This window comes from Marmota flaviventris, chromosome 7, assembly GCF_047511675.1.
Source record: "Marmota flaviventris isolate mMarFla1 chromosome 7, mMarFla1.hap1, whole genome shotgun sequence".
Taxonomy (NCBI): domain Eukaryota; kingdom Metazoa; phylum Chordata; class Mammalia; order Rodentia; family Sciuridae; genus Marmota; species Marmota flaviventris.
In genome coordinates this window covers 137961220-137973787 of record NC_092504.1, presented here as the reverse complement: position 1 = coordinate 137973787, position 12568 = coordinate 137961220, and the positions used below count along the sequence as shown (strand labels likewise).

The window sequence follows — 12568 nt, the reverse complement described above, 5'->3', positions numbered from 1 at the left end:
TAGTGCCGGAAGTGGGCGGGGCGCCAGCGCTCAGAGGCGGGGAGAAGGGGTAAGGCTCCGGGTCGTCTGCCTCCTGCCCGCGTCCGCACTCGCCAGCTTCCCTGCCTCGCGGGGTAGAGCCGGGGAGAGCGGGCGAGGGTCCAGGCGCCGCCCAGCCTGGCTCGAGCTCCTCCCTCCCCGCGCCGCCTCCGGGTGCCACCGCCACTATTCCTGGAGAGCCTTCGGTCGGTGCTGCTGTGGGGCTGGCCGAGGAGTCCCGGGAGGGGCGGCGGCGCCAGGACGCTCGGCCAGCGAACCGTGGGCTTCGCCCGGCGGCCAGTAAGTCGTCGGCCGAGGCCGAGTCCCGCGCCTCTCGGCGCGCCGCCTACGTGCGAACAGGCAGGGACACCAGGCGCGGCGCGGGGCTGGGGCGCGGGGCTGGGGCGGCGAAGAGGGAGGCCGAGGTGCGGACCCCTCTTCCCCAGCTGCCCGCTGGGAAGGCGCCTTGCCTAGGGCTGGCGAGGGCCGAGGCCGAAGGGGGCGTCCCGCCTCGGTCCCGCGGAAGTCCCGCGGACTAGGGCCGGAGCCTTGCGAGGTGCCACTCAGCAGGGCCCGCTCGGGTCGCTGGGGTTTGGGAAAGTGCTTAGCAACGAAAGGCTCCTTATCACAAAGAAGATGGCATTTTTAGGAAATACGGGTGTTCTCACTACATCTAGATGCTATTTCCTTCCCGGTCTTTACGTATTAACATCTTATTCCTACAACTAGGCCTGTAGGCTAATTGGTTGCAGTAGCCCTTGTTTGTCCCGTAAATTAACATTTTATTAGAACTAGTGATTTCATTTGATCCCAACTAGCCTATGAGATAGGAAAAGCAAAGAAATTTTCTATTGTATGGAGCACTAAAGGTCCAGAGAAGAGACTTTCCCGCAGTCGCTCAGTGTGGAAGTGGAGCTCACTGGTCCATTTCACCTAATTTTTTTTTAAATTATTTTGGTTGTAGATGGACACAGTACCTTTATTTTATTTATTTATTTTTGTGCGGTGCTGAGGATCCAACCCAGTATTTCACACATGCTGAACAAGCGCTGTGACCACAGAGCTACCCCCCAGCCCCTCAACTAATGTTTATAAGCTCACATTGTGCCAGATTCCACATGTTATGTGTGGCATTGCCATCATCTCTGAGCTTTGCTTCATTTGGGAACTTCTGGGCACATTCCACTGGTGAATAGCTAAACTTGAAGTGTCTTCTGTTCAGAATCATCTGAATCTAGACCTGATTAGTTGGTACTTGTTTGGTTCGGTCTTGCAAATTCATTTATAATAGCTGTAATTAGTTCCAACAAAATTCATAGGTAGGAAGTTTAGCATTTTCTAGCCATGTTTTTTCACTGTCATCCATCATTGCCTTTCTTTAAAAAAAATTATTAGTTATTGATGGACCTTTATTCATTTATGTGTTTATATGTGCTGAGAATTGAACCCAGTGCCTCACACATGCTAGGTAAGCAAGCTACCACTGAGCCACAACCCCAGCCCCATCATTGCCTTTTTTAATCCCTGGAGGCTAGGGCAGTGTATGGCACATATGTAGTGGACAAAGGAATTTTTAGCCAGTATTGCACTTAACAGAAAGTTTGCTACAGGTATCTAAGCTGAAGGAATGCTTGTTGAATTACCTTACTTCATTCCTACATCCATACATACATAACCTGCTAAAGTGGGAATTTTCTCAAATACACAGAAATTGAAGGTAGGGAGATTAAGTTAATTTGCCTAGGGTCACACAGCTAGTAAGCAACAGTTTAAATGAGAAAAAAACAGCCTTTCTGACTATAAAGCCTGTACTCCTCACTATCATGCTTACTGTGAAAAGAACAAGAAGTATCTTTTCTCATATCTCTTAAAATGTCAAAACATATTCAATTTTTATGTTAATAAAATAATTTGCTATTGTACATTAGGCCAAGTATCACTTAAGTGACTTACTCAAGGTCACACAGCTAGTGGATTGACCCAGGTATTCTGCTCCTTTCCATTGCTGTGTCCAAGAGATGACTTCAGACCACAAAAACACATGCAATGAGTACTTGCAGGACTGGCAAAATCTAAATAAGCTCTAAGTAACTTTTAGGAACACACAGCATTCTTTTTCTTCCTGGTACTGGAGATTGAACTCAGGGTGCCACCACCGAGCTACATCCCCAGCCATTTAAAAAATTAGGGCTGTGTTTAAATACTTAGGAATGAAAGTGACAGGAGATGAGAGTACTAGATGGCATGATAGACCAGGAGTGCCACCTTAGCAATAAAGCTCAGTTCTAAGAAAGGCATTTCATTCCTTGGCACAGTACTAGAACTTCTGTTTTTGTTTCAATTTGTTTTTCCCTTTCACAATGGCTATTTAAAAACATAGATGGCAGTTGTTTCAGTTTGGCCTGATACCTAACTTGAAAACAGTGGGTCTCACTAAATAGCCCAGGCTGGCCTTAAACTTCTGATGCTCCTGCCTCAACCACTCAAGAAGTTGGGATTATAGGAGTATCTGGAATTATAGGCATGTCCCACCTCGCCTTGGCTAAGTAGACAGTTAAAAAAAAAACTTTTAGCCCTTTGGAAAAAGGAGATTAGATTATTTCCTGAACGTTTCACATGAGGTTATGAAACAATCCACTTAGTAGATTTCCTTAGATGACCCTTCAAAGTAGATACCCACCACCTCCTAAACAAACCTTCTATTTTCCTAATTTTCTCCAGTGTAAGGTTAAAAATGATTAAACATGTTACACAATGGTAGTAGATTTTTTTTTTTTTTGGGGGGGAGAGTTTTTGGTGGTGGTGTTGGGAGTGAACCCAGGATCTTGTGTATGCAAAGCAAGCATTCTACCAACTGAGCTATATCCCCGGCCCCCTGTAGTAGATTTTTAACATTGGATATCTAAGGTATCTAAAGCCCTTCTTAGCTACTTAATCTTGTATAGAAAAAAGGTGATTTAAAAGTGAAATTACAAAATTAAAAATTAGATGTCTTTTTTGGAGGGTGGGAATAAATTTCTTTTGCATGGTGTTGTTTTTTAAAGTATCTATGCCTTTGAGGTACATATGTAACACATAAACAACATAAGGATAAAAGTCCTACAGAAATTAGGGCTGTTTAAATACTTAGGTATGAAAGTGACAGGAGATAAGAGTACTAGATGGCATGATAGACCAGGAGTGCCACCTTAGCAATAAAGCTCATTTCTAGGAAAGGAATTTCATTCCTTGGCACAGTACTAGAACTTCTATTTTTGTTTCAATTTGTTTTTCCCTTTCACAATGGCTATTTAAAAACATAGATGGCAGTTGTGTCAGTTTGGCTTGATACATAACTTGAAAACAGTGGGTCCTGTTTCTGCCGAAACTCATTGGTGTTAGTCCAGCTAGTGTCAAGGCTTTTAGTGTCTGGCGTGGTTCCAGATGGTGCCTCCTTCTGGTAAATTGGAGTTGTCTTTACTCTGAGCTTGGGTTATTATCTGCTCATGGTGATACTGGATACCCTGAGCACAGCCAGCCCTGCCTAAAAAGACCTGCATGATTAGAGGGTCAGAAAAACCTGGCATTTTATATTTTGGGGGCTGAAATAGAATTTAAGATTTATATAATTCCAAACCCAAGAATCACGCCTGGGTAAAAAAAAAAAAATTTAATCATTTTCTTTTCACTAAAATAAAAAATCTAGGCTGGGATTGTGGCTCAGTGGAGTGCTTACCTGGCACGCATGAGGCACTGGGTTCTAGCCTCAGCACCACATAAAATAAAATAAAGATATTGTGTCCACCTATAACTAGAAAATAAATATTAAAAAAAGATCCATGAGAGCAGGAAAGTACTTTGATCATCCTTGTAACACAGGGCCTAAAATAATGATTGGCATTATTTCTTAAGCACTTAAGAAGGAAATATTTGTTGAATGGAAAAAGTAAGCAATACTTTCTTAATAGTTCAGGAACTTAAATTTTTATTAAGCCATCCACGATGATTTAGCTCTGGTGAATTGATGATAACTTATAGGAATCTAGTAACCGGAATACCAGTTTATGTGTATTATGCCATAGATATGAATAATATAAACAAAGCTGTATATGCAGTGCTGTTTTTTCTCTAACATTATGTCAACACCAAATTTTTATCAAGAGTAATTGAATAACATGAAACTAGAGAGTGAATAAGTAATGTTAAAATAATACTGTACTCTAGCTATACTTTGGATTTGCCTGATAAGTTCATCATCAAGTAAACATTTGTGAGATGGTATGAATGATTTGGTTTGCTGGTCCAGTCCTAAAAACAACCAATTGCCAGCCCAGTTGACAGTGGGGTAGATTGTACACCTGGGCAGACAAAAAACATTAAGTTTAACTTGAAGTTTGTTAAAAATTAAATATATATATATGTGTGCGTGCATGCATATATGTATATATACATGCGTATGCAGACAGCAATGATGTTCACAAAAAAACATACAAAACGATTAGTACTTAATAAAGTTCACTGATTGAAATGTAAATTTCCATTTTCCATTTATCTAAGTAGAATAAATTCTGAACCTAAATCAGGTTATACACACAAATTGAAACCACACCTTTCAGTTAGAAAAGATGGAGGTGAGTATAAAATAATCTTTAGAAGTAATTGAAAAGAGAGAGGTAAATGGTAGGCAGGTAGTAGCACAGATTAGTACTTGTCCTTCACTGTGGTATACAAGAGGAGTAGTTATAGTGTGGTACTTAGATCTTGAGCTTTGTGTAGGAGTTAGATTATGGCTATTTTCTACTGACTGTGTGACATTTGTTTCCTCCTCCCTGTAACCCAATCTTTGGGAGGTTTAAAAGAGAAAGTGTATGTGTTGTAGTTTTTAAAATAGTACCTGGCTGATAATATAATACTATGTAAGTATTATTTCCTACTATTTATATCCAATAAATATCAGGTACCTGTCAGTCAATGAGCAGAGGATAGAGAGCTCTTGCCCTAGCAGAATGCAGCTTTATGAAGGTTGCAGCTTTTCATTTTCTCCACTTCTGTTCTCATTTTTTCCAAAATCTCATGTCTTACTTTCAAAGGAATAAATTCAAGGATTTACTCTAAATTTTGAATTTCACCTCATCAAAGAAGTAGTTAGAAAATTGACCTGCTATTTGCATTTTTTTTTTTTTTAATTTAAAGTCATTTTAAATTTTTCTCCTAGATGCTGTTTGCTACTAATGGGGGTGAGCAAGTTAGATGTTCTATACCGGAGACTTCTCCTCACAAAACTTTTTATCAGAGGATGGGGAAGACCAGAAGATCTCAAAAGGTAATCTTTTTTTTTTCCCCCTTGAATACTTATTTTAAGTTTGTTGCTTTAGTAACATTTACATTTTTACTTCAATTTTAAAATCCTTTACGCTCAAAAATTAACTGTCCAAGAAATTAAACATTTAATTATATATGTCTTAATTGAAGTTTTAGCTTATAAAAGGCTATTTTTTAAATAATTCAGATTTTAAAGAGCTGTCAGAAACACAAACTAAATGTTTATATTATTTTTATTCTTGTTTTTGCAGTACTGATTATTTAACCCAGGGTCTGGTGCTTGCTACATAAGTACTTAAATCAATGAGCTACAACCCCAGCCTTTTTTTTTGGAGACAGAATCTGGCTAACTCACCCAGGCCAGTCTTGATCTTACAATCCTCCTGCCTCAACTTCTTAATAGTCATCATCACTGCATCCAGCTACAAGCTAGATTTCTAACTTCAGTAATTCATTAGGCAATTCGAGTTCTATGTATTTCCTTAGGGATTGACTTTTCTTGAGTAACTTGAGTCTACCATGGCTGTAAAACTGGGGATTCACTGTAGCTCATGGGCAAATCTGGAATTAATTAATTTTCAGACTTGGTGCCTTTCATTTTGTTTTGTTTTGTTTTTCTTTTTCTTTTTGTTTTGGGTACCGGGTATTGAACTCAGGGATACTTGACCACTGAGCCACATCCCCAAACTTATTTTATATTTACATACAGGGTCTCGCTGAATTCCTTAGTGCCTTACTTTTGCTGAGGCTGGCTTTGAACTCACAATCCTCCTGTCTCAACCTCCCCAGCTGCTTGGATTACAGGAGTGCACCACTGCAAGGGCTTCATTTTTAATCTTTATGTGTTCATTATTTTCTGCACATTATTGTTCCTCCAATTTTTTTTTTTGAGATGAGTGTCCAGTTTGGGAAAAAAAAATCAACTGACCCTTTCCTTAAAAGATTAAAAAATTTCAAAATGGCTTATGAGCCAGGTGCAGTGGTGCACGCCAGTTATCCCAGCAACTCTGAGATATCCCAAGCTGAGGCAGGAGGATCAGGAGTTCAAACCCAGACTCAGCAAGTTGGTGAGGCCCTAAACAACCCAACAAGACCCTCTCTCTAGTAAAACATAAAAAAGGGCTGGGGAGGTGTTTCAGTGATTAAGTGCCCCTGGGTCCCATCCCTGGTACCAAAAATAAAATAAAATAGAATGAATTGGATTTGCTAATTTTTTTCCTTTTTGTTTCCTTTTCTATAATAGACTCTTTGAATTCAGAAAAATGATTGGAAATCGAGAAAGATGCCAGAATCTGGTTTCAAGTGATTATCCAGTATACATTGATAAGGTATTCAAATGAAAACAATACATTTATAGAAGTTCTGATTTAGCATAAATGTATGTGGAGAATAGATGGAATGTTAGAGTATAATAACAATAAACCCTAGTAATGAATGCAGTGGACTTCCATTCAGAATGCTATTTGTACCCTAACCAGATGTAGGGCATTTTTTTTGTTTTTTATTATTATTATTATTTTTTTTTTTAGTTGTGGATGGACACAATAGCTTTATTTATTTATTTATTTTTATGTGGTGCTGAGGATCAAACCCAGTGCCTCACACGTGTGAGGCAGGCGCTCTACCACTGAGCTACAGTCCCAGCCCCTAACCAGATGTTTTTAATAATTCTATTTATATATATTTGGAAGCATATATTTGATACTTGCCTAAGTACAAAAAAGTATTTAGGCTGAATCTTTCAGAGTCTTATTTTGTATCCTTAGGCTCAAGAGGATTAAGGTAAATTATTCAACATTAAAGAAGAATAGTAAGTATTAAAGTGGAGTAATCTAGTTGGAGAATCACAACATGAAGAGTTATTATTAATTGTTGAGAAAATGTTAGAAAATACTGTAAAATTAGATAAAATGTTTTTGAAATCATTTAGTTTTTTAAGCAACTACTTGTTTTTCTGTAAAATATTTCTAGATTTATATATTGGATACCTGAGATGATGTGGAAAAGGGATACAAATGGCTGAACATCCCATCCCTCACTCCACTGCTGTATTGGATATCTTTAGAACTCTTCCTTTTTTAAAAAGTTTCCCATGGTCAGTGTGATGGCCCATGACTAATCTCAGTGACACAGGAGGCTGAGGCAAGAAAATCACAAGTTTGAGGCCAACCTCAGCAAGTAGTGAGACCCTGTCTCAAAATAAATTAAAAAAGCTCAGCGGTAAAGTACCACCAAGTTGAGTCCCCAGCACCAGAGGGGAAAAAAGATTTCCACTGCTAAGAACAAAATTTTTATGTTGCAGATATCTTCTTGATATCATAACTGTTCCTTCATAGTTTATGGATTTAAAACATTGCTTCCTGACTTAAATTTTTTGTTCTCTATTTTTTACTTTTTTTCCCCTATTGGAAAAATATATTAAAGCCTTAAAACAAACTAAAGAATACCAAGTAAAAATCAAAAAAACTCCTTTAATTTCTGCTTTCGACCATCTACTTCTCCTTCCCAGAGGGAATTACTGTTAAGATTTCGGAATATATTCTTAAGAGATCCCCCTGTGGTTTTCAAAATTAAAATGTAATTCAAAGTGTACAATTGAGTGTTTTAAAATTTATTAGCAAGATGTACAACCATCACTCTTTTCACTAATTGCAGAACATCTTCCCAATGTGTAATCACTAGTTGTCATTTCCCATTCCCCCTTTCCCCTACCTGCTGGCAGTTACTATGAATTCTCCTAGTTAGGACCTTTCTTTCTTTCTTTTTTTTTTTTTTTTTTTTAAAGAAAGAGTGGGAGAGAGAGAGAGAGAATTTTTTAATATCTATTTTTTAATTCTCGGCGGACACAACATCTTTGTTTGTATGTGGTGCTGAGGATCGAACCCGGGCCGCACGCATGCCAGGCGAGCGCACTACCGCTTGAGCCACATCCCCAGCCCCAGGACCTTTCTTTCTTTCTTTTTTTTTTTTTTTAATGTTTTTTGAGTTGAGGATGGACCTTTGTTTTAATCATTTATTTATATGCAGTGCTGATAATTGAACCCAGTGCCTCACACATGCGAGGCATGCACTTTACCACTGAGCCACAACTCCAGCCCTAGTTAGGACCTTTCTTATAAGTAGAATCATATAATGTGTAATTTTTTGTGTTTGGCTTCTTTCACTCCCCGCTCCCATACTGGGGGTTTAACCCAGAGGTGCTTAACCACTGAGCCATATCCCCAGCCTACTTATTTTTTATTTTGAGATAGAAAGTGAAATTCTGAGTTGTTGAGGCTGGCCTTGAACTTGCAGTTCTTCTGCCTCAGCCTTCTTAATTGCTGGGATTATAGGCATGAACCACCACACCTGACTTGTTTTGTTTTTTGCCATACTGGGGGATTGAACCCAGAGGCACTCTACTACTGAACTAGATCCCAGCCCTTTTTTATTTTTATTTTTTAATTTTGAGACAGAGTCTTGCTAAGTGTTCAAGGCTGGCCTTGAACTTTTGATTCTCCTGCCTCAGCCTCCTGAGTAGCTAGGATTGAAGGCTACTGCATCCAACTCAAAAATTGTTCTTATGATTCTTCTTAGATTGTTGAATGCTGTTGAATTTTCTTGACTATTATTTTACGTTGAGTTATTGCCTGTCATTAAATGTGATTTATTATTTATTTTCCAAACTAGACTATAGTAAAGGATCTAGAAGAAAATAATGTGTGTAGGTAGAAGCTAGGTTCAGAAAGCACAGTGAAGCTAAAAGTAAATAGAGTAAGCACTGAAAATAATTTTTAATTTAATAAAATTTTGTATTAGAAAAACATCCATGATAGAATAAGATAGATATCTTAGTCTACTGGAATACATCTTTGATTTCTTTTCTTTTAGATTGAGGAGCAGTCAGACTGTAAGATCCTAGATGGACACTTTGTTTCCCCCATGGCCCACTATGTGCCTGATATCATGCCAACTGAATCTGTTATTGCACGGTAAGAATTTTTGTTCAGGAAATAAAATTAGTAAGTTATTCATGTTCATTAAAATTATATCAACACCATTATATTTCATAATATTACTTAATAATAAGGCAGATCTAAACCATTAAATGGCTGAATTTAAAAGATATTTTAATTCTTACAAGAACTTATAGTATTATATGTACAAGGATATTAATTAAAGCATTATTTATAGTTGCAAAAAATGGTTCTTGCCCTAAATGTTCAATAATAGGGAAATAATTATCCATAGCATGGATACTGAAACTGAAATGGAAATATGGTCACAATATATTAAAGTTTAAGAAGTTACTACAAATGATTGTATAATTCCATGTTTGTGAACATACAAGCATGTATATTCTCTGTCACACAGAGAAGTTTTCAAGGGAAATATACTAATGTGCCATCTCTGATTATCTCTGGGTGGGAGATTTTGGATTTAAAAAAATTATAGTTTTACCTGGGGAAATTGGGGATAGAGGGTATTTTACTCAATATTATAAAGCCTACATATGACAAACCCAAAGTCAGCATCATAATGGAGAAAAGTCAGGAACAAGACAAGGATGTCCAATATGACCATCCCTATTCAAAAAGTTTTTGAAACTCTAGCTAGAGCAATTCGGCAATAGAAGGAAATTAAAGGGATACAAATAGGAAAAGAAGAAATCAAATAATTATTATTATTTGTGTGTGTGATGCTAGGGATTGATCCCAAGGCCTTATGCATGCAAGGCAAGCATTCTACCAACTGAGCTATATATCCCCAGTCCTCAAATTATTTTTGTTTGCTGCTGCCATGATCCTATATCTAGAAGATCCAAATATTTCCACTAACAGACTTCCAGAGCTGATAAATGAATTCAGCAAAGTAACAGGATACAAGATCAGCATTCATAAATCAATAGCTTTTCTATATTCCAGTTACTACTGGATTCTAAGAAAGACATCCAAAAACCATTCACAATTTAAAAAAAAAAAAACACCTTTGGGAATTATACAACACTGAAAATAGACATTGAAGACCTTAGAAGATGGAAAGATATCCCATGTTTTTCAATAGGCAAAATTTTAATATTGTCACAATGGCCATATTACCAAAAGCACTATACAGATTCAATGCAATCCCCATTGAAATGCCAATAACATTCTTCACAGAACTAGAAAAAAAGAGTACTAAAATTCATTTGGAAGAATAAGAGAGCTGGAATAGCCAAAGTAGTCCTGAGCAAGAACAATGCAGGAGGCATCACAATACCTGATCTCAAATTATACTACAGAGTAACAAAAGTAACAAAAGCAGCATGATGTTGGCATCAATATAGGCATGAAGACCAGTAGAATAGAATAGAAGACAAACCTATATACTTAGTCGTCTGATGCGTGACAATAGTGCCAAAAGTATATGTTACAGAAAAGACAGACTTCTTAACAAATGATGCTGGGAAAACTGGGTATCCATATGTAGACAAATGAATCTAGATTCCTATCTCTCAGGCTGTGCAAAATAAAACCAAGAATCAGTAAGTGGGATGGCAACAAATTAAAAAATCAGCACAGCAAACAATCCTATAGCTAGAAGATCCAAATAATTCCACTATCAGACTTCTTTATGCCTAAAAAGAGCCTACAGAGAGAAAATCTTTCTCTGACAGGGAATTAAAACCCAGAATATATAAAGAACTCAAAAAGCTTAACATCAAAAAATAGCTCAATCAATAAATGGGCAAAAGAATTACACAGACATTTGTCAAAAGAAGCAAGAACATATGGCCAAAAAAGGTATAAAACATGTTCAACATCTTCAGCAATTAGAGAAATACAAATCAAAACTACACTAAGAATTCCTCTCACTCCAGTGGCAGTTATCAAGAATACAAATAATACTAAATACAAGGATGTGGGGGGAAAGGTACATTTATACATTGTTGGTGGGACTGCAAGGGCCTAGGTTCAAACCCCAGTACCACCAAAATGAACAGTTAACTAGGAATGGAACTACCAAGTGACTCAGCTATCCCATGCCTCAGTATTTATTCAAAAGAACTACAATCAGTATCCTATAGCAGTTCATCCACTTCAATGTTTATAGCAGCACAGTTCACAATAGTCAAATTATTTACCCTTCCCGGATGTCTGTCAATAGATAAATGGATTAAGAAATTGTGGTCTGAATTCATAATGGAGTTTTACTCAGCCGTAAATAAGAATGATATTATGGCATTTGCTGGCAAATGAATGGAACTAGAGAACATAATTGTAAGTGAAATAAGCCAAACTCAAAAAATCAAGGTTGAAATGTTTTCTCTTACACGTGGAAGCTAGAGCCAAATACGGGAAAGAAGGGGTGGGGATAGAATATCATAAAGATAGAGGAAAGATCAGTAGAGTAGGAGGAGATTAAGAGGGAGGGAGGATGGGAAAGAGAAAATGTGGAATGAATTTAACAAAATCATGCTCTTAATGTATAAATATACCACTGTGAATTCCACCTTCTGTTTATCTATAAAGCACCAATCAAAAATAAATAAACTGGGGGCTGGGGTTGTGGCTCAAAGGTAGAGCGCTCACCTAGCATGTGGAAGGCCCTGGGTTCAATCCTCAGCACACATAAAAATAAATAAATAAAATAAAGGTATGAAAAAATAAATAATAATGCACTAGTGAAAGAAGAAAAAAATCAGTTTTAAATTTCTACAATGTACAAGTACTTCCTTTAATAGAAAGAAAAAGGCATTCAATTGAGGAAGTGAAAGAGCTTGTAGTAACAGATTAGATTAGACAGAGCACATGATTTTATTAAATAAAACTCCTCAGGATAGTTTGTAATTAGCATATCAGTTTGTGAATGTAAATGGATATTGTAAGATCTTTAGGTTGTTAGTCATATAATAGTTGAAACTCATCTTTTTTGGACCTTATTTAAACCTTTAATTTGCTTTGTAGGAACTTTCATCAAGGTCACTATAGAGATTAGTTTTTAAATTGTTTAAATTCTAAATAATTGGGGCTGGGGATGTGGTCAAGCGGTAGCGTGCTCGCCTGGCATGCGTGCGGCCCGGGTTTGATCCTCAGCACCACATACAAAGATGTTGTGTCTGCCGAAAACTAAAATAAATAAATAAATATTTAAAATAATAATGATAAAAAAATAAATAAATAAATTCTAAATAATTGAAACTAGGTCTCTCCTTGGTTTTCCATTTTATGATTTACCAAATACTGTTATAAAGCAGCAAGATATTTTACTTTTCCTGCTGCATTATTGA

At 37.3% G+C, this 12568-nt stretch overlaps 2 protein-coding genes across 6 annotated transcripts in view; one reads left to right on the top strand and one right to left on the bottom strand.

Annotated features, from left to right (window-relative positions):
• Positions 1-12568, bottom strand: part of Mfsd8 (major facilitator superfamily domain containing 8) — an 88636-nt gene that overhangs the window by 33116 nt on the left and 42952 nt on the right. The window lies entirely within an intron of this gene.
• Positions 53-12568, top strand: part of Abhd18 (abhydrolase domain containing 18) — a 40145-nt gene continuing 27629 nt past the window's right edge. For 2 of the 5 annotated variants that reach the window (XM_071614677.1, XM_071614675.1), the window contains exons 1-4: positions 53-318; positions 5213-5320; positions 6563-6647; positions 9190-9290. In XM_071614677.1, coding sequence (XP_071470778.1) covers positions 5229-5320; positions 6563-6647; positions 9190-9290 — 278 coding nt within the window. In that variant the 5' untranslated portion in view covers positions 53-318; positions 5213-5228. Of the gene's footprint in view, positions 379-5212; positions 5321-6562; positions 6648-7085; positions 7130-9189; positions 9291-12568 lie in introns of those variants that run through there. The other 3 variants (XM_071614676.1, XM_071614678.1, XM_071614679.1) reach the window with 3 other exon arrangements.